General features: G+C 41.7%; 1 protein-coding gene across 4 annotated transcripts in view; it reads left to right on the top strand.

Moving 5' to 3' along the window:
• The window catches only part of herc2 (HECT and RLD domain containing E3 ubiquitin protein ligase 2), an 89,817-nt gene that overhangs the window by 65,835 nt on the left and 2,698 nt on the right, over window positions 1-21,284 (top strand). For all 4 annotated transcript variants that reach the window (XM_057339085.1, XM_057339086.1, XM_057339087.1 and 1 more), the window contains exons 49-89: window positions 2,054-2,222; window positions 2,329-2,454; window positions 2,551-2,659; window positions 2,743-2,882; window positions 2,992-3,182; window positions 3,511-3,616; window positions 3,723-3,814; window positions 3,900-4,075; window positions 4,156-4,267; window positions 6,404-6,485; window positions 6,971-7,114; window positions 7,205-7,295; window positions 7,377-7,554; window positions 7,704-7,785; window positions 7,911-8,082; window positions 8,230-8,374; window positions 8,591-8,816; window positions 8,908-9,079; window positions 9,208-9,394; window positions 9,482-9,625; window positions 9,988-10,179; window positions 10,264-10,417; window positions 10,714-10,821; window positions 14,672-14,803; window positions 14,884-15,042; window positions 15,123-15,244; window positions 15,355-15,480; window positions 15,557-15,712; window positions 15,788-15,903; window positions 16,035-16,233; window positions 16,491-16,705; window positions 17,118-17,295; window positions 17,949-18,110; window positions 18,195-18,286; window positions 18,627-18,766; window positions 18,921-19,108; window positions 19,209-19,406; window positions 19,510-19,593; window positions 20,147-20,288; window positions 20,387-20,581; window positions 20,707-20,819. In XM_057339085.1, the coding sequence (XP_057195068.1) occupies window positions 2,054-2,222; window positions 2,329-2,454; window positions 2,551-2,659; window positions 2,743-2,882; window positions 2,992-3,182; window positions 3,511-3,616; window positions 3,723-3,814; window positions 3,900-4,075; window positions 4,156-4,267; window positions 6,404-6,485; window positions 6,971-7,114; window positions 7,205-7,295; window positions 7,377-7,554; window positions 7,704-7,785; window positions 7,911-8,082; window positions 8,230-8,374; window positions 8,591-8,816; window positions 8,908-9,079; window positions 9,208-9,394; window positions 9,482-9,625; window positions 9,988-10,179; window positions 10,264-10,417; window positions 10,714-10,821; window positions 14,672-14,803; window positions 14,884-15,042; window positions 15,123-15,244; window positions 15,355-15,480; window positions 15,557-15,712; window positions 15,788-15,903; window positions 16,035-16,233; window positions 16,491-16,705; window positions 17,118-17,295; window positions 17,949-18,110; window positions 18,195-18,286; window positions 18,627-18,766; window positions 18,921-19,108; window positions 19,209-19,406; window positions 19,510-19,593; window positions 20,147-20,288; window positions 20,387-20,581; window positions 20,707-20,819 (6,015 nt within the window). The remainder of the gene's footprint in view (window positions 1-2,053; window positions 2,223-2,328; window positions 2,455-2,550; window positions 2,660-2,742; window positions 2,883-2,991; window positions 3,183-3,510; window positions 3,617-3,722; window positions 3,815-3,899; window positions 4,076-4,155; window positions 4,268-6,403; window positions 6,486-6,970; window positions 7,115-7,204; window positions 7,296-7,376; window positions 7,555-7,703; window positions 7,786-7,910; window positions 8,083-8,229; window positions 8,375-8,590; window positions 8,817-8,907; window positions 9,080-9,207; window positions 9,395-9,481; window positions 9,626-9,987; window positions 10,180-10,263; window positions 10,418-10,713; window positions 10,822-14,671; window positions 14,804-14,883; window positions 15,043-15,122; window positions 15,245-15,354; window positions 15,481-15,556; window positions 15,713-15,787; window positions 15,904-16,034; window positions 16,234-16,490; window positions 16,706-17,117; window positions 17,296-17,948; window positions 18,111-18,194; window positions 18,287-18,626; window positions 18,767-18,920; window positions 19,109-19,208; window positions 19,407-19,509; window positions 19,594-20,146; window positions 20,289-20,386; window positions 20,582-20,706; window positions 20,820-21,284) is intronic.

A 21,284-nucleotide genomic window follows, 5' to 3' on the forward strand; every position in this document is an offset into this window, starting at 1 on the left:
TTACTTGAGTTAGTCATATTTGCAGTGAAATGGTACCTGACAGCTCAAATTATAAATCATTATTATAAGTTTACAGTTGCAAATTGGGGTAAGATAAGGAAACTGTTTGGGATACTTTTTTGTTCATTTTAACAAACAAAAAATCTTACAGAAGCTTTAAGAATAAATAACAAATAAACACATTTAAAGCAAGATAAAGCATCTAATAATTGGATAAAAAAATGTCTGAAAACATGTATTAATATCTTAAGCAGTTTTGCTTCTCAAGTATACCTGTGTTGTTTAAAGTTTAGAATTTTAAAATACAAGGCAAAGGCCCGGTTTCACACACAAGGCTTCGCTTAAGCCAGGACCATGCCTTAGTTAAATTAGCATATTTAAATTGCATTTATTAAAATGCCATTGATAAAAACATTACTGGTGTGCATCTTGAGACAAAACAATGGCAATGACATATTTTAAGATATGTCAGCCTGTCAGGGCAATTTCTTTTCAGTTCAGACAGCTCAAACTTTCATTTAAAGCTGTCATGAACTGGCCTTGTTTATTGTTTTATACTTTTGTATGAGGTCTACTTATGACATTCGCGTGGTTTTTACATTCAAAAACATCAAAATCAAGAAGTAATAGGCTGTTTTCTACCTGGGTTTTGAGGCCGGCTCGACAAATGCTCGATTTTAATGGGTGTGCCGCATTGAAGACTTGGAAGTAATGCTATATGTATGATTGGATAGCAGTTTGCGTAGTAAACTTAGTTGGAGCCTTCTGTGAATTTGGTTAGACAAGTAACGTTAGGTTACACATTAGCACCATTCGCACGGGATTAGTATTATCTGGGGACCTCGTGTGATTTAGAAATGACCTCCCCACATCTGTATTTCATGTGGCGCATTCGCACGGGATAAGTGAAGCCTGTGATTTTACTCATATTTACGGACTTATTTCCTGGATATGATGGCAAGGCTTTGCGTATAGTTTGTATAGCCTATAGTTGTATGATATATGACCATACCTGTCTGCATTTGAGACCCGTGATCGCGAACCGGACAGAAGATCACTGCAATCGCGGGTCTCAAATGTTAAGAGAGTTTACATGATAAATAAACAAACGGGAGACTCCCGGTCAAAACGACAGTGTTGGCAGACTTATGGATATGACCCAGCACCGAAAATAATATCAAAACATTTCAAAACAGCGTCCATTATTCGCAAACGGCGGATAAAACCTTGAAAAATTATATATGAGCCCGCCAAATCACAGAGATGCCGATACGCACGGGACTAATATTTTCACAGGACCTCGGTGTTTGTCAAAATATGGTAGGTAATTTGTGAGGGAATTTTTACTTTACAAAATACAGACATGGCCGATTCGCAAGGGATTAAGATCACAGACAACCTCTTCAATTATTACAAATGGCAAGAGGTCCCCAGGTAATACTAATCCCGTGCGAATAGGGCTATCAGGGCATAACAAGCACAAGCATATCATAGTACGAATAAGTTTTACTCACATAAAATTGCTGCGCCATTCTTATCGGATCCAATATTGACGGCACTGCACTGCTTTTTAATTTTAGTCTCTCCGCAAATCCAGCATCGACCTGTGCCTTGTTCACAAAGGAATCCGCGGTGAAATTAAGCGAACAAACACTCAATATTTTACCCACGTGAGCTGGAACGTCTTGAAAAATAAACTTTAACCACGCATTCCGTTCTTCCACAACCAGGGATTGAACAATCGCTGGCGTTCACTGGGCCTGGTGTCAATAACAGTTGTAATTTCAGTAACAAGGGCGTTTTCAGTTCTGACACTTACAGGATGTTCGCTTGAATACGAATCTTATATAAGAAAAGCTCAGGTTAAAATTGATGTCTTAATTCATGACTCCTTTAAGCCTTGTCTGTGAAACCAGGCCAAAAAGTTTTGATGTGTGCTTTGAGGTTCAAGCATTCAGACTTTATGAGACAGTTAGTGTGGTCACTTGAATTGGTGTCTGAGAATCCTGAATGTGTTATTGATGAGCTGATCTGAGACCTGTGTGTGTTGTAGGTGGGCATGATGGTGCGATGCTGCAGGACGTATGAGGAGGTGTATGAAGGAGATGTGGGTAAAGTGATCAAGCTAGACAGAGACGGTCTGCATGATCTAAACGTGCAGTGTGATTGGCAGCAGAAGGGAGGAACTTACTGGGTTCGGTACATCCACACTGAACTGCTGGGTAATCTTTTTTCTACCCCACTATGAAAGCGCATACAATACTATTGTATCGAAAACATTAATTAAAATGTTTTGGCTTTTCAAATTCCACCCTTTGTGTCTTCCAGGATTTCCTCCTCAGAGTTCTCCATCTCACATAAAGATTGGCGATAAGGTACGAGTGAAGCCTTCGGTTACAACGCCAAAGTACAAGTGGGGATCTGTCACTCACAGGAGTGTGGGTGTGGTCAAAGGTGAGATCATATGATGTGACTCATTTTTGCGATGTAGCTCAAGACTATATGACAGGATTGACTCTGCCGAGGTTAAATGGAAATATTTGTATCCAGCTTTCAGTGCCAACGGGAAGGATGTGATCGTAGACTTTTCTCAGCAATCACACTGGACAGGACTGCTGTCAGAGATGGAGCTTGTGCCCAGCGTGCATCCTGGTGTCAGGTGTGATGGCATGCAATGATATGGGCAGATGGGGAGAGGTTCACTTTGGGACAACATCCTAACAATCATTCTTGTGACTTCAGGTGTGACGGATGTCAGATGTTCCCTATAAACGGACCCAGGTTTAAGTGTCGTAGCTGTGATGACTTTGACTTTTGCGAGAGCTGCTTCAAGACCCGTAAACACAACCCTAGACATTCATTCGGACGAATAAATGAACCAGGCCAGTCCCAAGCTTTTTTAAACATCAATTTAAAAGCAAATGATTTGCTATATTTCTCATCGTATGTGTCCATTTGTTCATGACCTAACCCTTGATGTCCGACCTGTAGGTCAGTCACCCACGTTCAGTGGGCGTTCAGGTAAGCAGTTGAAGAGGCATCACAGCAGTCAGCGTGGGATGCTGATTGACGAGTGGTCCAGAGTGGTGAAGAATCTCAGCGTGTCGTCCTCCATCAACCAAGCGTCTCGGCTCGTAGACTGTGGAGAGCAGTGCTGGCAGTCTTCGGGCTCTCAGGGCAAGGTCAGTCTGAATCCAAATGTTTTCAGTGGTTTGTGAGTGTAAACGATCAATACTTAATACTGAGCTTATTTAGCTAAATTGAATGTAACCATCATTACTAGTTACGCAGTCATATGCATGTTTTGTCATGAGACACACAAGAATCTGTTGGATATGGACTTTTGGTATACAGGGCTCAAAATGATGAAGCTCAGAAGATAACATTATGGTATTTTAATATAAAATTGTAGTAAGGAAGTCACTGTATATCTGGAATGGCATGAGTGAATTTTCATATTTGGGTAAACCAAATATTAGGTAGTTCCTAACTGTCAAATCTTCTCAACAGCACTGGATCAGGTTGGAGCTCTTCCCAGATATGCTGGTCCACAGGCTTAAAATGGTAGTGGATCCAGCTGACAGTAGCTACATGCCTTCACTGGTGGTGGTGTCAGGTAAAAAAACTCTTGACATGTCTTTCTGAAATATGTTAAAGCGCTCTTCTGTCATCTTTCGATAAGTCTCATGTGAGTAAATTGATCGGTTTTGTTCTTCTTTCAGGTGGAAGCTCGTTCAATAACCTGATTGAGTTGAAGACCATCAATATCAATCCAACAGACACTGCTGTCTCTTTACTCAATGACTGTTCAGAGGTTGGTTTGATATAAACTACATGGTAAATGTCTTTGAGACTTTTTTTGGGCTGTTTTTGTTTATTATATTTGTTTGATTTTTCAGTATCACAGATATGTAGAAATTGCCATAAAGCAGTGCCGGAGTTCGGGGATCGACTGTAAGATCCATGGCTTGAGTATAATAGGTCGTGTTCGTGCTGAGGATGAAGATCTTGCCACTGTGCCTTTCCTGGCATCTGACAATGAGGAGGAGGAGGATGAGAAGACGGCAACCGGAAGGTGCGTAGTAAAGGTTTGGTAAAGAAGGAAACACACTGATGCATCGCAATATATCTTTTAAACTGCATTTCTCAAAACAGTCTTTCTAGAAAAAGGTTTTCTGGACTGGAGTCTGCTGCCACCATTAGAACCAAAGTCTTTGTCTGGGGTCTCAATGATAAAGACCAACTTGGAGGACTTAAGGGGTCCAAGGTCAGTAATGTGTAAAACTGCAAATCAGTTTCAGTTTTGTCATTAGTGTACTCCTAAATTCCTCCATTATATATTTTTTATAATGCAATATTTTATTAGCAACATTTGTAATCTCGTACTTTTTCTGCACATTGATATAAATTTCTGGCAATCCATGTTTTCACTGTTATAGAGTAGGGAGTGCTGTAACTAGAGATGCACCGATATATCGACCAATAATCGGTATCTGTCGATAAAAGCGTTTTTTCAAGCTATCGGCTATCGATGATCAGGGACGATATATCCCCTAAATCAAAATAGGATGGGAAAATGCAATAAATTTGTGCTCTGTGTATATAAAATGTTTAGAAACATCACCTATTTGATGTTTAATATTAGTAGTCGTTATATGAATTAATAACGTTCAGAAAGTTAAGAAATATTAATTTAACCTTTAGAATGTAGTTAAAGCAACACTTTAGAAGCTTTGCTCACAGCTCCCCCATGTGGTTAATAAGCACAATTGTCTTTTACCAGTGTCGTAAATAATGTTGCTGTATAAGCTTCCCCATGGGCAGCCCAACACATGTGAATTTATTTACTAAATTGGTGAACTCGGCGAATGCCGAAACGTTGTTTAGAAATGTTGCACTCTTCCGCAGGCAGGGGATGGGCGGGGCTGTGTGTACCGACCCGAACACAGAACTTTGATAGTGCGTTCCAAATGGGATATATCGCCCACCGAAGGGCACTTCGGGGTGAAAACAATCATGGCCGCCATATTGAAGCGTCGTTCCAAACCTAAGTGCTCATAACTGGCCACTTCAAAGGGCCCTTCAGAATAAAGGATTTCGAAGGGTACAACTGATGGACACTTCGGGCCCCCATGATTCTTTGCTAAGCAGCAACCTTCCGATCTTTCTCGTGAAGCCAACACGGAAGTGACTTAACTGCAATTCTTTGACTGGTCGCTAGAGACTGGCTCCAAAAGACATGTTAAAATGGGCAACTTTGAAGCATAAAAAAACATGTCTATATAGCTAATTTTATCCTTCATGACAACTGTGAGGAGGGTGAATTTTTTTATATTAAGCCTTAAAATTCAGCAAATTAGGTGCTGGCCACTTGAGTGACAAGTGGTTTGAGCAACCAGGGGCCTCGGCTCCAACCACGTCCCGCCTCTTTGCCCATTTTTGATAATCTGGGTTTCATAATCTGGATAATCTGAAACGCGCTGCTAAAATGGCGACGGTCAGCTCCGCCCAGTTTAAGATTCAAAACAGCTCCCCAGAAACCTACGTGTGATGTCACGGACACTACATCCATGTTTTATACAGTCTATGTTCTTTGCGTGGCAACGGCACCTCCTTATGGGCGGGTCGTAATGACGCAGAAGGGCACTTCAAGAAACAGTTGTTTGGTCCCCTACACCCTTAAACCCTTTGAAGCTTTCACTCTGGAGGGTAAACCCTTTGAAGGGCTTAGGGCACAGGGTTGAGCCCTTCGAAATGGAACGCAGGGACAGTGTGTGGTTGTAGCCGCTATGAGGCTGCTCGGGTAGCAGCGGCAGTAGAATTCGTCCAGGTTTCAGTGATTTCGTGTGTACGCAGATATTCCTTGAGTACGCAGATATTCCTTGAAACAAGGGAAATAAAGATTGGATAGGGAGAGCACTGGCTTCTTGTTGATGTAGCCTTAGAGACATTATTTTAAGGTAAAAAAAACTACGAAGTATTGCTTTAATGGCAGGTAATATAACCACCAAATTATCGGTTTAGGCGTACTGTGTATCACTCTGAATAATCAGGTATCGGTCTCAAAATTTAGTATCAGTGCTATATCTGTAACTCATCTTAAAGAGTACAATATCTACTGATTCATAAGCAGAAAATACTTGTATTTATTGATTGTCGTTCTGTATCCGATCTGGGCAAAATCTTTGACTAAAAGCTTTCTCAGCATTTTGTTTAAAATTTTTGAAGAGACCTAGCCACATTTGAGAGAAACAAATGAAAATTGAGTAAAGTGTTTTTTAAACAAACATTTAATAAATTGTACATTTGTATATTCATAGAAGAAAATATTCAATGGGCCATTAAAGATTTGTGAAAATAATAAAAATCAGTCTTTCACCTTGTCTCTTATATCGTCTCACAGATAAAAGTCCCGTCGTTCTCAGAGACCCTGTCTGCCCTCAATGTAGTGCAAGTGGCTGGAGGCTCTAAAAGTCTTTTTGCTGGTGAGTTGTTGTCTCTTAAGACACCCGTTGGCCTTTGTGTAGAGGATTGTGAACTTCTAATACATCATGTTCATACATTTACATTTAGTCATTTAGCAGACGCTAAATATCCAAAGCGACTTACAGAGAGTTCAGGGAGCAATAAAGCGAAAACTGTAAAGTGATACAGTCATAGTTTTATACTTCAAAAAATAATATAATCACAAAAGAAGATATTTTGAAGAAAGTTGGTAACTGAACAGCATTGGCCCCCATTTACTTGCATTGGTTTTGTGCTCATACAATAGAAGTAAATGGGGGCCAGTGCTGTTCAGTTACCAACTTCAAAATATCTTCTTTTGTGTACTGTGGAAAAATCATAAATGATGATTAAATGATGACAGAATTTTCATTTTGGGGTGAACTGTCCCTTTAAGCATGCCGCATTAAGTCATATTTTAGAATCATAACCTTTCAACCACTATATTACAATATTTTTCATATAGTGACTGCTGAAGGTAAAGTGTATGCTTGTGGAGAGGCCACGAACGGAAGGCTTGGTTTAGGACTGTCCAGTGGAACGATCCCCATACCACGCCAGATATCTGCCCTCAGCAACTATGTGGTGAAGAAAGTCGCCGTACACTCAGGTCTGACCCTTCTGTTCTCCATTTTAAAGGAAACATCCCCTAATGTCCGTTAGAACCTGTGGTTTAACACTTTTCACTGTTTTTCTGCAGGTGGAAGGCATGCGATGGCTTTGACTGTAGATGGGAAAGTGTTTTCTTGGGGTGAAGGAGATGACGGAAAGCTTGGACACTTTAGCCGGATGTAGGTTTTAATATCTCTGTCCCAACGGTGATGCAACACATACAGAACACTTTCAATTAAATTACGGTTGTTTTTCACCAGGAACTGCGATAAGCCGCGGCTAATCGAGGCACTGAAAACTAAACGCATTCGAGATATAGCCTGCGGAAGCTCTCACAGCGCTGCCATCACATCCAGTGGAGAACTGTATAGCTGGGGTCTGGGGGAATATGGACGTCTGGGTCATGGAGACAACACCACCCAACTGAGACCCAAACTGGTATTGTTTGACTTACACCCATTAAACTAATACTTTTCTATTCTGAACTGTAGTGTGTCAGTTATTTTGTGAAGAGATTTTTATGCTTTTTGTACAAGGCAGCATTCAGTTTAAACATCATATAAAGTTTCTGTTCGTCTGGTTCGCAGGTAAAGGTGCTATTGGGTCACCGTGTGGTTCAGGTGGCTTGTGGAAGTCGAGATGCACAGACGTTGGCTCTTACAGATGAAGGTAAAAACATAGTTCAATGCGTTAGAATAAAAATTGGTTGATGGCAATGTTAGTCCAGGAATATGTTCTGTGTGGTTAAATCACATGCACCGTGTGTTGATGCAGATATATGTTTGTGTTTTTAGGACTGGTGTTTTCATGGGGCGATGGAGACTTTGGGAAGCTGGGCCGAGGTGGCAGCGAGGGTTGTAACATTCCTCAGAACATCGAGCGTCTGAACGGGCAGGGAGTGTGTCAGATTGAATGTGGAGCTCAGTTCTCTCTCGCCCTCACCAAATCTGGAGTCGTCTGGACTTGGTAATACGATTTCAGTTCATTTTCTTTGTCATTGATTTGCCTCATCCAAGCGTTCTTGTTATTAAGTAGAGCATTTTGTTAGCAACGCAAAGGTCACGGCTCTTGAAATTTGAGTAGAATCCTAACAAATACTTTCGTTTTATGCAGGGGTAAGGGAGATTACTTCCGGCTGGGTCACGGCACTGACGTGCACGTGCGTAAACCCCAAATGGTTGAAGGGTTGCGTGCGAAGAAGATTGTTCACGTGGCTGTAGGGGCGTTACACTGCCTGGCTGTCACAGACACTGGACAGGTAAGCTGTGTTCACACTCCTCAGGTGTTTTTTTTTCACACTAACAAGCAGCTAAATGTAAAAGAAAAAAACTTTTTAAAGAATAAAACATATACCTCCTACTTTGAAATTGTAGGTTTTTTGACACACTAAGCAATTGATGTGAAGTGAACATTCACCCTCTGTAAAAAGCTATGTGCATCTGTGCTCAAGTAAGAGGAAGTGATGTTTGTGTAGGTTTACGCCTGGGGTGACAATGACCACGGGCAGCAGGGGAACGGTACCACTACCGTCAACAGGAAGCCCACACTGGTGCAGGGTCTGGAGGGGCAGAAGATCACCCGTGTGGCGTGCGGTTCCTCCCACAGTGTGGCCTGGACCACCGTGGATGTCACCACACCCTCTGTCCATGAGCCCGTTCTTTTCCAGACCGCCCGTGACTCCCTTGGAGCGTCTTATCTTGGTAAATGCTGCTTTATCTTCATTGCTTTCTGTTGACGTGTTTGCCTGATTCTGTTGTCACATGAGGTTTGGGGGTGGTGTTTATTCTGCAGGTGTGCCATCAGATAGTGACCCATCTTTACTGAGTAATAAGATCAACGGAGTCAATAGCGTGAAGCCCAACAGGCCTTCTCTGGCAAAGATCTTGCTCTCTCTAGATGGCAATCTGGCCAAACAACAGGCCCTGTCCCATGTGCTCTCTGCCCTGCAGATCATGTATGCCAGGTATGACAACTCACCTTGTACTTAACGCAAGACTAGTTCTTTTAATATATGTTGAACTTTCTGTGTTTGGCATGAATGCACTGAAATGGAGAGCTGGGACAAACATTTGTAATATGTAATGTGTTTAGGGATGCCGTGGTGGGAGCACTGATGCCCGCGTGCATGATTCCTCTGGAATGTCCCTCCAGCTCTCCTGTGCCCCCTTCAGACTATTCATCAACCTCCAGCCCCTGTGAAGCTGAAGGTCCAGCACTGCCCTCAGAGACTGAGGAGCGGGTCAGTCCACACCCCTGGATGGACAGCAAGAGAGGAGATGTGAGGAACACCTCTTCGTTTCAGTTTTATTTTTATTTTCAACTTTTTTAATTCATTAATCCTCAAATGTTGTTGTGTGGTCTTTAGGTGACTACGTCTGAGGATGCCACCACACCATCATCGGCTGTGACTCCCTCTGCTGCCTCCGCCTCATCTCGCCCCTTTATACCGGTGACAGATGACCCTGGTGCTGCCAGCATCATCGCTGAAACCATGACCAAAACCAAGGAGGTCAGCCAATGACATTTTCAGGGTGTAGCTAAATTGGCCAATATAGTTTTAGTTTAAATGAACACAAAGTAGTTTAATATTGTTTTTGTGGTCACAAACATTTCTGCAACTGTATTCTATGCCACAAGCAAGATTTATGATTGCATCACCATGTAATTGTGCGGCTCTTTGCATATGAATTATTTAGGGGAACAGTTAAATAAAAACAGTAAAATGGCCTGAATGAGGTTTTAATGCCTGCCATGAAAATGAAATCTTTGATCTTGATCATAAAAGGTAATTGCACATGTTTGAAGCCCGCTCAAAAAGTATCACCTTTGATTGCATCATATCAAAAACTAAAGCTATTTTCTTTGTTTCAGGATTCTGAAGGCCAAAGTAAAGCAGTGGGTCCTGAGATACAATATCTGGATGAGTTTACCAGCCTGCTCATCCCAGATGACACGCGAGTGATGGTGGACCTGTTAAAACTGGCCGTGTCACTGCGCTCGGGTGATAAAGGCAAAGAGGTTCTTTCTGCTGTGCTCTCAGGCATGGGTACAGCCTACCCGCAGGTATGAACCTTATCGCATTTTAGTTAGAAAGCTTTACGTTACTTTGACGATATTCTTTTAATTCCTCTGTTTGTTGGCACGCAGGTGGCAGATATGCTTCTGGAGTTATGCGTGACTGAATTAGAAGACGTCGCCACGGACTCTCAAAGTGGACGTCTGTCGTCTCAGCCTGTGGTGGTGGAGAGCAGCCACCCTTATACTGATGACACGTCCACTAGCGGAACTGTGAAAATACCAGGTCAACTGTCATATATGTTAAAAGGGATAGTGTTTACTTGCCCTCATGTCTTTGAAAACCCGTACAGACGTTTCCGAGACATTTCTCAAAATATCTTCTTTTGTGTTCCAAAGAAATACTCATACAGTTTTTTTGACATGAGGAGGAGTAAATGATAGATTTTTTTACTTTTGTTTTGACAGAACTTTTTCTTAAATCAACATGGTAAATGATTAATTTTGTGCTCTTTGAAAAAGAATTCATAACATTTCATGTTCTACACTGTTTGTAAAGTTATGATCATGTGTTTATTTCAGGTGCTGAAGGATTGAGGGTGGAGTTTGATCGTCAGTGTTCTACAGAAAGAAGGCATGACCCCCTCACCATCATGGATGGATCCAATAGGATTGTGTCTGTTCGATCAGGTGACATTTTATTGAAAAAAAAATTCAATTCCAATGTTTTTTTGGGCTTTGGTCTAGTTTTTAATTCCCAGGCTTCTACTTTTATAGGACTCAAAGCCATGTCTACTACATAACCCGTTTTCTTCCAGTTGCTTATTTCTCTCCCCCTTTGATTTTTGTCATATCTTTACTGTCTAAAAAGTCTAAAAATATCTTTCGCTACAAAGGTCATATAGGGCTGTCAAACGATTAATTGCGATTAATCCAGAAAATCAAATTATGTTTACATAATACTTTATATGTCTGTGTATATTGTATTTATAAAAGCATACACATGCATATATTTAAGAAAAGTATCAAATTAATAAACATTTTTATATCATTTGAATTATTGGTAAATATAAATAAATACATGTAAATATTTCTGAAATATCTATACATGTATGCATTTATAAATACAAAATTGCACAGTACACAGAAAAATATTACGTAAACAAACTTTTATTCTGGATGCGATTAATCGCAAAGAATCGTTTGACAGCCCTAGTGGCTAGTACAGCACTCTGAACAACAGTATTTAATTTAAAGAAGCAAATTTGTGTGTTAGCATGGTCCGTGTACCGTCTGGTCATTTAATTTTCGTTTTAGAAAGGTAGTTTAAAAAACAAAAAAGGACCCTTGTTTTTATTTTCTACTAATAATCCAGAACCAAGCGGTGGAAAAACGAGTTCAGTTCAATTCAATTTTATTTATATAGCGCTTTTCACAATGTGCATTGTTCCAAAGCAGCTTTACAGGAGCAAATAAGAAAAACACAGAAAGGTAAAACACAGCACAGTGCATGGTGTTTATAGACCAAGCAAGATCATTATAATAAATAATATCTAATAAATAAATGAATAAATAAATAAATAAATGCAGTCTCCCGGTGAGCAAGCCAACACTGCACTGCTCTGCTGTGGCGAGGAACCCAAACTCCAATGCTGAATAATGGAGAAAAAAAAACCTCGGGAGAAACCAGGCTCAGCCGGGAGGGCCAGATCTCCTCTGACGTGTCATAGCTGCACTCAGTGACCCCGACCAAAGCCACCGAGCAACGTCCACGAAGAACAGGGAGAGCCCACGAGCCGCGACCCAGGAAGCCCCACCCGCCGAAACCGTGCAGGTCCAACCCGGTCTCATTCCGCGATCAACAACAGACAACAGAGGAACAACCAGGGAAAAGTAGTAATGGCATAATTAACTTTATTCCTCTGTTGTCCGACATCGACCACAAAACAAGACCAACCAGACCAGACCCACACAGTCCCAACAAATGAAACGCCCCGAACCACAACCAACAAGCCCCCCCACTCCCTACAACACCCACCCAGCTACCTCCAATCAAAGTCACTGAGTGCAGCCATAACTTCAAACTGCTGTCGTGTGATGTAAGTTTAGCATTAAATACCAAGTATTGTAAATTTAGCATTTATGTGACAGGTAGTCCGTCTTTGCTCTCGGCTGGGGATGGAATTGTCTGAGCTGGGCCGGCCAGATGGTCGCCTTTTTCTTGGGTGGTGATGGAATTGCCTTGGATGGAGCTGGATGGTCAGTCAGTCCGCAGGCTCTCGCAGGAGGATGGCACGGGATTTTCAGATGTAGCTGGCGTAATCTCTAGTTGTGGATGGGCATATGACGTTCATCTGGGTCTGGCGGAATCTCTCCCTACCTCGGGATGGGCATCCCGAGGCGAGGGCAGAAACAGAAAGAGAATAATTAGCGTAGCTGCTGTTCATTAGCTATGTATTAGTGAATGCTTGGCTGAAAAGATGTGTCTTTAATCTAGATTTAAATTGGGAGAGTGTGTCTGACCCTCGAATAGTATCGGGGAGGCTATTCCAGAGTTTAGGTGCTACGTATGAGAAAGCTCTACCCCCTTTGGTGGATTTAGTTATTCTAGGTGTTATCAAAAGTCTGGAGTTTTGAGATCTTAGAGAGCGTGATGGGTTGTAGTGTGGTAGAAGCTCTGTTATGTAGGTAGGGGCTAAACCATTTAAGGCTTTATAAGTAATTAAAAGAACTTTAAAGTCAATACGATACTTAATGGGTAACCAGTGAAGGGTTGATAACATTGGGGTTATGTGATCGTATTTTCTGGACCTGGTTAGAACTCTGGCAGCTGCATTCTGAACTAACTGTAGTTTGTTTATTGATGCTGCAGGACAACCACTAAGCAGTGCATTACAGTAGTCAAGTCTTGAGGTCACAAATGCATGAATAAGCTTCTCTGCGTCAGCCACACATAAAATATTTCGCAATTTGGCAACATTTCTAAGGTGGAAGAAGGCTGTTTTTGTGACATTTGAGATGTGATTTTTAAATGACAGGTTGCTGTCTAATATAACGCCAAGGTCTTTAACTGTATTTGTTGGAGTAACAGTGCAGCCTTCAATTTGCAGGTCATAATCCGAAATATTCTGCTCACGTGTCTTTGGTCCGATAAGTAATATTTCTGTTTTATTAGAATTTAAAAGAAGGAAATTACAAGTCATCCAATGCTTTATATCGTCGATGCACTCTGCCAATTTGGATAGTTGGAAGGAATCATCTGGTCTTGATGAGATATATAGCTGAGTATCATCTGCATAACAGTGGAAGCTAATTCCATGTTTTCTAATAATGTTTCCAAGGGGCAGCATGTATATGGAGAATAGCAAGGGTCCTAAAACCGATCCCTGAGGTAATCCATAATTTACTTGCGTTAGATTTGATGATTCCCCATTTAAATGGACAAATTGATGTCTGTCTGATAAGTAAGATCTGAACCATTGTAGTGCCTGTCCCTGAATACCGGTATAATTGTGTAAGCGATCTAGAAGTATTTTATGGTCTACAGTATCGAACGCAGCACTAAGGTCGAGCAGGACTAGGAGTGAGATGTTACCTTTATCTGATGCTATAAGCAGGTCGTTTGTAATTTTAACGAGCGCAGTTTCAGTACTATGATGCGGTCTAAAGCCTGACTGGAATTTTTCGTGTATGTCATTATTTTGTAAGAAAGAGCACAACTGAGTGGACACTACTTTTTCTAGTATTTTAGACAGGTAAGGGAGATTTGAAATCGGTCTATAGTTTCCTAGTTCATTGGGGTCTAAGTTTGGTTTCTTGATAAGAGGCTTAATGACGGCCAGTTTAAAGGGTCCTGGGACATGGCCTAGATTAATTGACGAGTTGATAATGTTATAAATGGGCTCAATTGCAACGGGTAATAACTCTTTTAATAATTTAGTTGGTATGGGGTCTAATAAGCAAGTTGTAGGTTTAGATGTTGCAATAAGTTTAATTAAATCTTCCTGTTTTATAGGTGAAAAACACTGTAGCCTTTCTTTTGGGGCGATGGTTGGTACTAATTTATAGGACAGACTTGGAGGTTGAGTTTTTACTATTTTGTCTCGTATGTTTTCGATTTTCTCTGTAAAAAAATTCATGAAATCATTGCTACCAAGGTGCGGCGGAATACCCAGGTCAGGTGAAGTCTGTTTATTTGTTAGTTTAGCAACTGTACTAAATAAAAACCTTGGATTGTTTTTGTTAGTTTCTATGAGGTTACGGAGGTGCTCAGCCTTTGCTGCTTTTAGTGCCTTTTTATAACAGTTTGCACTCTCTTTCCACGCAATTTTAAAGACCTCTAATTGGGTTTGTTTCCATTTGCGCTCCAGTTTACGTGTTGGAAAAACGAGTCAATTTGCGGTGCTTCTGTCATTTACAGAAAAGAAAATCCATTGAAAACGAAAACAGAACAATGCCATACTTTCCAATTTACTAAACGCCATAACTGGGTACACGGACCGAGCATGCAGTATATGTTAGAGCATCTCTTTCCTTTCAGGTCGTGAGTGGTCTGATTGGTCCAGTGAGTTGAGGATTCCAGGAGACGACCTGAAGTGGAAGTTCACCAGCGATGGCTCTGTCAATGGCTGGGGGTGGCGATTCACCGTCTACCCCATCATGCCTGCTGCTGGTACATCATTTAAAATACTTTACCGAATAATGTTTTGTTGTCATAGGATTACAAAATATTTGATCTTCTATCTTCCTTAGGTCCTAAAGACCTCCTGTCAGACCGCTGCATTCTCTCCTGCCCCTCTATGGATCTTGTAACATGTCTGCTAGACTTCCGTCTCAGCTTCGCTTCGAATCGCAGCATCGTGCCGAGGTTGGCAGCATCGCTTGCTGCTTGTGCCCAGCTCAGCGCTTTGGGTAGGAGAATTGAACAGGATACAGGAAGTTCATCAACATTTTTGATGTTTGTAATGTTTTGTATTTGTGTGCATTATTAGCGGCTGGTCATCGCATGTGGGCCCTGCAGAGGTTGCGCAAACTCCTGACCACTGAATATGGCCAGTCGATCAATATCAACCGGCTTTTAGGAGACGGTGAAGGAGAGCAGCCTCGTTTAATGGTCAGTTCATTCACATATACATCAACATATGTTTATAGATTTTTGCTTGTCTGAAATGTTTTAAGCTATTAAATAGCCTTAACATATAACATGCGGAAAATGTTTTCTAGAGTTTTACTGGAAGTGCGCTTGCTGCTCTGGTGAAAGGACTTCCTGAAGCATTACAGAGACAGTATGAGTATGAGGAACCCATTGTTAGAGGAGGCAAACAGCTGCTCCACAGCCCTTTCTTCAAGGTGTGCCTCAAAACCATAAAGACACACAGCTCAAGCTGTCCGTTCTACAGAAATAATTGTTTTTTGGCCATTTTAGGTGCTGGTGGCACTTGCATGCGATCTCGAGTTGGATACTCTTCCTTGCTGTGCTGAGACGCATAAATGGGCGTGGTTTCGCCGCTACTGCACCGCCTCCAGGGTGTCAGTGGCCCTTGACAAGAGGACCCCCTTGCCTCGCTCTTTCCTGGACGAGGTGAGATTTCTAAATGACCGAACACGTTTCGCATGATTTAAGAATGTGAGCTAACAACACTGTCACTCCCGTCAGGTGGCCAAGAAAATCAGGGAGCTTATGGCAGATCACGAGAACATGAACACGCTTCACGAGAGTCACGACCTGTTTAAGAGAGAGCAGGATGAGCAGCTAGTACAGTGGATGAACAGGTAAGCGTAAAGGTTGTGGGTTCAAATCCAGGGAACACATATACTTATAAAAAATATAGCTTGAATGCACTTTGTCACTTTGGATAAAGCCTCTGTCATATGCATTAATGTAAATGTTTGTTGTTCTACAGGCGGCCAGATGACTGGACGCTCTCTGCAGGCGGCAGTGGGACCATCTATGGTTGGGGTCACAACCATCGGGGTCAGTTAGGTGGTATTGAAGGAGCAAAAGTCAAAGTTCCAACCCCAACAGAAGCCCTAGCCACATTGCGACCCGTGCAGCTCATTGGTGGAGAGCAGACCCTGTTTGCCGTCACGGCCGATGGGAAAGTGAGTCATCTGTTGATTACATTTTTGAACGGAAATGTGCGATAACAAATTTATTGTGTTTGTATTGTATCCCTTTAAGCCTACTACAAAAACGCCATTAGTCCCAGAAATTACCAATACGATTGATTAAAATATAAAATGATTATTTTATAAAAATCTACAGTATACAATTTTAATTTGTACTTTTCCCTTGATAATTTCTAGTACCAGTGGCTTTGTCCATTTAACCTCTGTCACTTAACTTTTGCGGTCTTCAGCTGTATGCTACAGGATATGGCGCAGGCGGGCGTCTGGGAATCGGAGGAACAGAGTCTGTCTCCACCCCCACTTTGCTAGAGTCAATCCAGCATGTTTTCATCCGGAAGGTGGCGGTGAACTCTGGAGGGAAGCACTGCTTGGCTCTTTCCTCTGAAGGAGAACTGTATTCTTGGGGAGAAGCTGAAGATGGAAAACTGGGCCATGGCAACAGAAGGTCAGGCTTCGCACTGTGGCTGCTTCTAATGTTTAGTACCTTTGCAGTAGCCCCCTACGTATGTTTAACTTGTTATGTAGTTTTTCTCCACACTAAAGACAAAAGCATGATGATATTAAAGTTACTACAGCAATACAAAGATTTTTGTACTATGCATTAAGTTGCAGAAGTGTACACAACTGATACACAATACAATATACTGTATATACAGTACCATGATGGGTGTCACAATTTGTTTCTAGTTGTTTTCATCACCAGCGCTGTAGCTTTGTAGTACAGTACTCAACATGCCAGAATGTTGTAGTGGTGCTAGTGCCTAAAAAAAGTTATAAGCCCCTCAAATATGTGCACGAGACTCTCTGATTGTACGGAATACAGTACAGTGTGTGACTGGTACTGCGCTTTTCTCTAGCCCATGTGACCGTCCACGCGTGATTGAGTCTCTGAGAGGGGTGGAGGTGGTGGACATCGCTGCCGGCGGGGCCCACAGCGCCTGCATCACAGCTAGCGGAGAGCTCTACACATGGGGCAAGGGCCGCTACGGCCGCCTGGGTCACGGGGACAGTGAAGACCAGCTGAAACCAAAACTGGTGCGTGAAATGTGACTTTCTTTCTTCCACAGAACACAAAAGAAGATATTTTAAAGAATTTTGGTAACCGAACATGTCAGTACCCATTGACTTGCATTGGTTTTGTGTCCATGCAATAGAAGTGAACGGGTACCGCCTTTATTCGGTTAACAACATTCTGTAGAATATAACAGAATATTTATTTTCGGGTGGAGTATCCTTTTAAAACCCATGTAAATGCAGGAAAGGTCTTTTTTGATAGCTGTCCACTGTAGTACGAGGACAGCAACACGCTTGGACAGATTTGCACGTTTACACCAGATAAAACAAACAAAAAAACACCTATCTAATCTATTCAGTTCGTATGTCTGTAACAATAATGGAATGTCTTTGATCTTTTTGTGAGGCATTTAGATGCCTTTCTTAGCAAATATAACACTAATTATAAATCAATCATATTTTACTGTGATATACTGTTAATCTATTAAAAGGTCTTCAGGTAAAAAAATATAAAATGTATGTAAACCAATCAAATGAGCCAGTAATAAATCTGGCTTCACGATATTATCTGAACGAGAGAGGAGCTTCCAGAACAGCGAGTTTCTTTTGTCAAGTTTTTAAAAGTAGCTTGTTTCTCTCCAGCACTGTGTTATAATGTGTTTGTGTGTGTTCAGGTGGAGGCTCTGCAAGGTCATCGGGTGATAGATGTGGCATGTGGCAGTGGAGACGCTCAGACTCTCTGTCTGACTGATGATGATATGGTATGGTCATGGGGGGATGGAGACTATGGCAAACTGGGCCGAGGAGGAAGTGATGGATGTAAAGTGCCTATGAAGGTAAGACCACTGTTTTACATACTCAACAAAGGATTTACCTGAATTAAATTTCTCATACCTTAAATCTCTTTCTGTCTCTTTTAGATTGACTCATTAACAGGATTGGGGGTTGTGAAAGTGGAATGCGGCTCTCAGTTCTCAGTGGCTCTCAACAAATCTGGAGCAGTTTACACATGGTAATCAATAGTGAAGGATTGATGTGTCAGTCCGATCTTTCAACCAGAAACAGTGTTTATTTAACACAAACATTAGCTCTGTCTTGTTTTCATTTCCAAAATTGATCAGTATCCAATATCAGTGAACAATATAAGTAAATACAAAAATTTGAAATAATAATGAATTTGTCATATAAGCATTACATAGGCCATCCCACAGTCAATCTTGGCACTCTTTATTGAAGAACCTGTCTGTTGACCTCTAATAATCAATCCCACAATGCAGTGGTACATAAACCGCATGTGTCCTCACTAAATAAAGATTAGAGATATTATATTGACATGTTTATTTGTGTTTAAGGGGTAAAGGTGACTACCACAGACTAGGACATGGCTCGGATGATCATGTCCGCAGACCCCGGCAGGTCCACGGTTTGCAGGGCAAGAAGGTCATCGCCATAGCAACTGGCTCTCTTCACTGTGTGTGTTGCACAGAAGATGGTAAGACATTTTTTTAGATGTTTTTTTTAATAGGAGGACACTCGCCATTATCTTGTTTTGTGTAAAAAAAAAATACAACTTTAGAACTGGTCTGACACTAGTTGTATTAGTTGTATTTGGCGACAAACTGTATATCTCAATTATAAATGTACAGGTGAAGTGTACACTTGGGGTGATAATGACGAGGGTCAGCTCGGAGATGGGACCACCAATGCCATACAAAGGCCCAGGCTGGTGGCAGCTCTGCAAGGCAAGAAGATCAACCGAGTGGCATGTGGCTCAGCACACACCCTTGCCTGGTCTACCAGCAAACCCACCAATGCTGGAAAACTGCCTGCTCAGGTACCGCAGAACCAATTATAGCTCAACCAGTTAGAAAAAAAGATCTCCAAGATCTAAATGTTTGCCACGTTTACATGTTTACTGTGTATTTTGTGTGTAGGTCCCTATGGAGTATAACCACCTGCAGGAGATCCCCATCATATCCTTGAGGAACCGTCTCATGCTGTTGCACCACATTTCTGAGCTCTTCTGCCCCTGCATACCAATGTTTGATTTGGAGGGGCGGCTGGGTGAGACCGGACACGGCGTCTCTGTTGGTTTTGACACTCTTCGGGGAATCCTCATATCACAGGGAAAAGTGAGGATGCATTTAGTTTCTACATGTTAATCCTATGCACTGTGCTCAGTGTCATGTGATGCCTTTGTATCTATGCAGACTTTAAGATTTATTAAATTATTAGGAGGCAGCATTCCGGAAAGTGGTGCAGGCGACCATGGTTAGAGACCGTCAGCATGGACCGGTGGTGGAGCTGAACAGGATACAGGTTAATCCCATAAATTAAATTGGAATTAAGGTCTAGTTGCTAGGCTGTGCCTATACAATGTATTATTTTCTAGTCTTCATTTAAGGAAGAAACAGGTCGCCAAATTTGATCAAACTTTTAACGTGGTACTTTTTTGAGATGAAGCAGGGTCCTGTGATTCACTTTCTCACGAATGCGCTGGGTCTTTTTTACAGTTAGAATTGCAATCCAGTTGTAATGAAGCGTACCCTGATGTGTTTCTTGTTGCAGTTTACTATAGAGCTGTCAACTCAGTTCAGTAATGTTGTAATGCCCTGTTAAAGGATGTGCTCTTTATGAGTGTGTTATTTATGGTTTTGGATTTGTTCTCTGCTCAGCACGAGATTCTTCATGAGATTTACCTCTAAATAATGTCTCTTCATGGGTCAGCAGTCCTCTAATGGAGCCCCTGGGCTCTGGCTGTTTTCTCTTTAGTGATCCATTATGTTTTACAGGAAACATACGAGTAAAGTTTGTAGCTCAGGGCAGAAGTATATATACAGAAGCATATAAACATCATCTCTTTTACCCTCAGGTCAAGCGTTCTCGCAGTAAAGGTGGTCTGGCAGGGCCGGATGGCACTAAGTCTGTGTTCGGGCAAATGTGTGCAAAGATGAGCTCTTTCAGCCCGGATAGTCTCCTGTTGCCACACCGGGTGTGGAAGGTCAAGTTTGTGGGTAAGTTCAGACTTTTTTTTGTTGAGAAATGTAACTTTTGGGAAGAAAGTGAATGGATCATGTGATCTCTTAACATGGTGTTTGGGTGTGTACTATAGGTGAGTCGGTGGATGACTGCGGTGGTGGATACAGTGAATCTATCGCAGAGATGTGCGAAGAGCTACAGAACGGACTCACCCCTCTCCTCATCGTCACTCCAAATGGCCGAGACGAGTCTGGAGCCAACCGAGACTGCTTCTTGCTCAATCCAGCTGCCAAGTCACCTCTGCACATCAGCATGTTCCGCTTCCTAGGTATCTGAATATAGCCATGCCTGTGTTCCAAAATCAATGAGATTGTCAGAGATTGTTAGTTTTATATGCTTTATTACATCTTGTGGTATAATTTTCTCTATGTTCTTTGTTTTGTGTGTGTATAGGGGTGCTTCTGGGCATTGCCATTCGTACAGGAAGTCCTCTGAGTCTGTATCTGGCTGAACCTGTGTGGAAGCAGTTGGCTGGCATGAATCTGACTATTGCTGATCTCAGTGAGGTCAGTATTTGTGTGTGTGTGTGTACGCTGTAAATTAAATTGTGCTTATTTGCAGAGCATTTATAATGTTTATAATGTTTATAATATAGATTAAATTTATACCTGATGTGGTAAGTGACTGTACTTTGAGCCTGAAACCTGCTGAATCTGTTATGTAAATGACTAGAATGTACAAGGTACACACGCTCATTCTTTGAATTCATTCTGATCGTGGTCAGCTGACATGAGCGACAGGTCACAAACCAGCGATAAGCTGCTTTCTCCAAAGCTATGCGTTACATGACATGTACACCACAGTTGTGTGCATTTCACCATCATTTAGCAAGTAAAGGCCAAAAATATGAGTACAGTTCCAACTTTATTGAACTCTGTGACTGTTGTGTATAGAGTGTGATGGTGTTCTAGAGTTGTGTGTGTGGGCACGTGTGAAGTGTTGTGAATGTGAGCCCTCTCCTACGTTCATGC

The sequence above is a fragment of the Triplophysa rosa genome, linkage group LG7 (assembly GCF_024868665.1).
Source record: "Triplophysa rosa linkage group LG7, Trosa_1v2, whole genome shotgun sequence".
NCBI lineage: Eukaryota > Metazoa > Chordata > Actinopteri > Cypriniformes > Nemacheilidae > Triplophysa > Triplophysa rosa.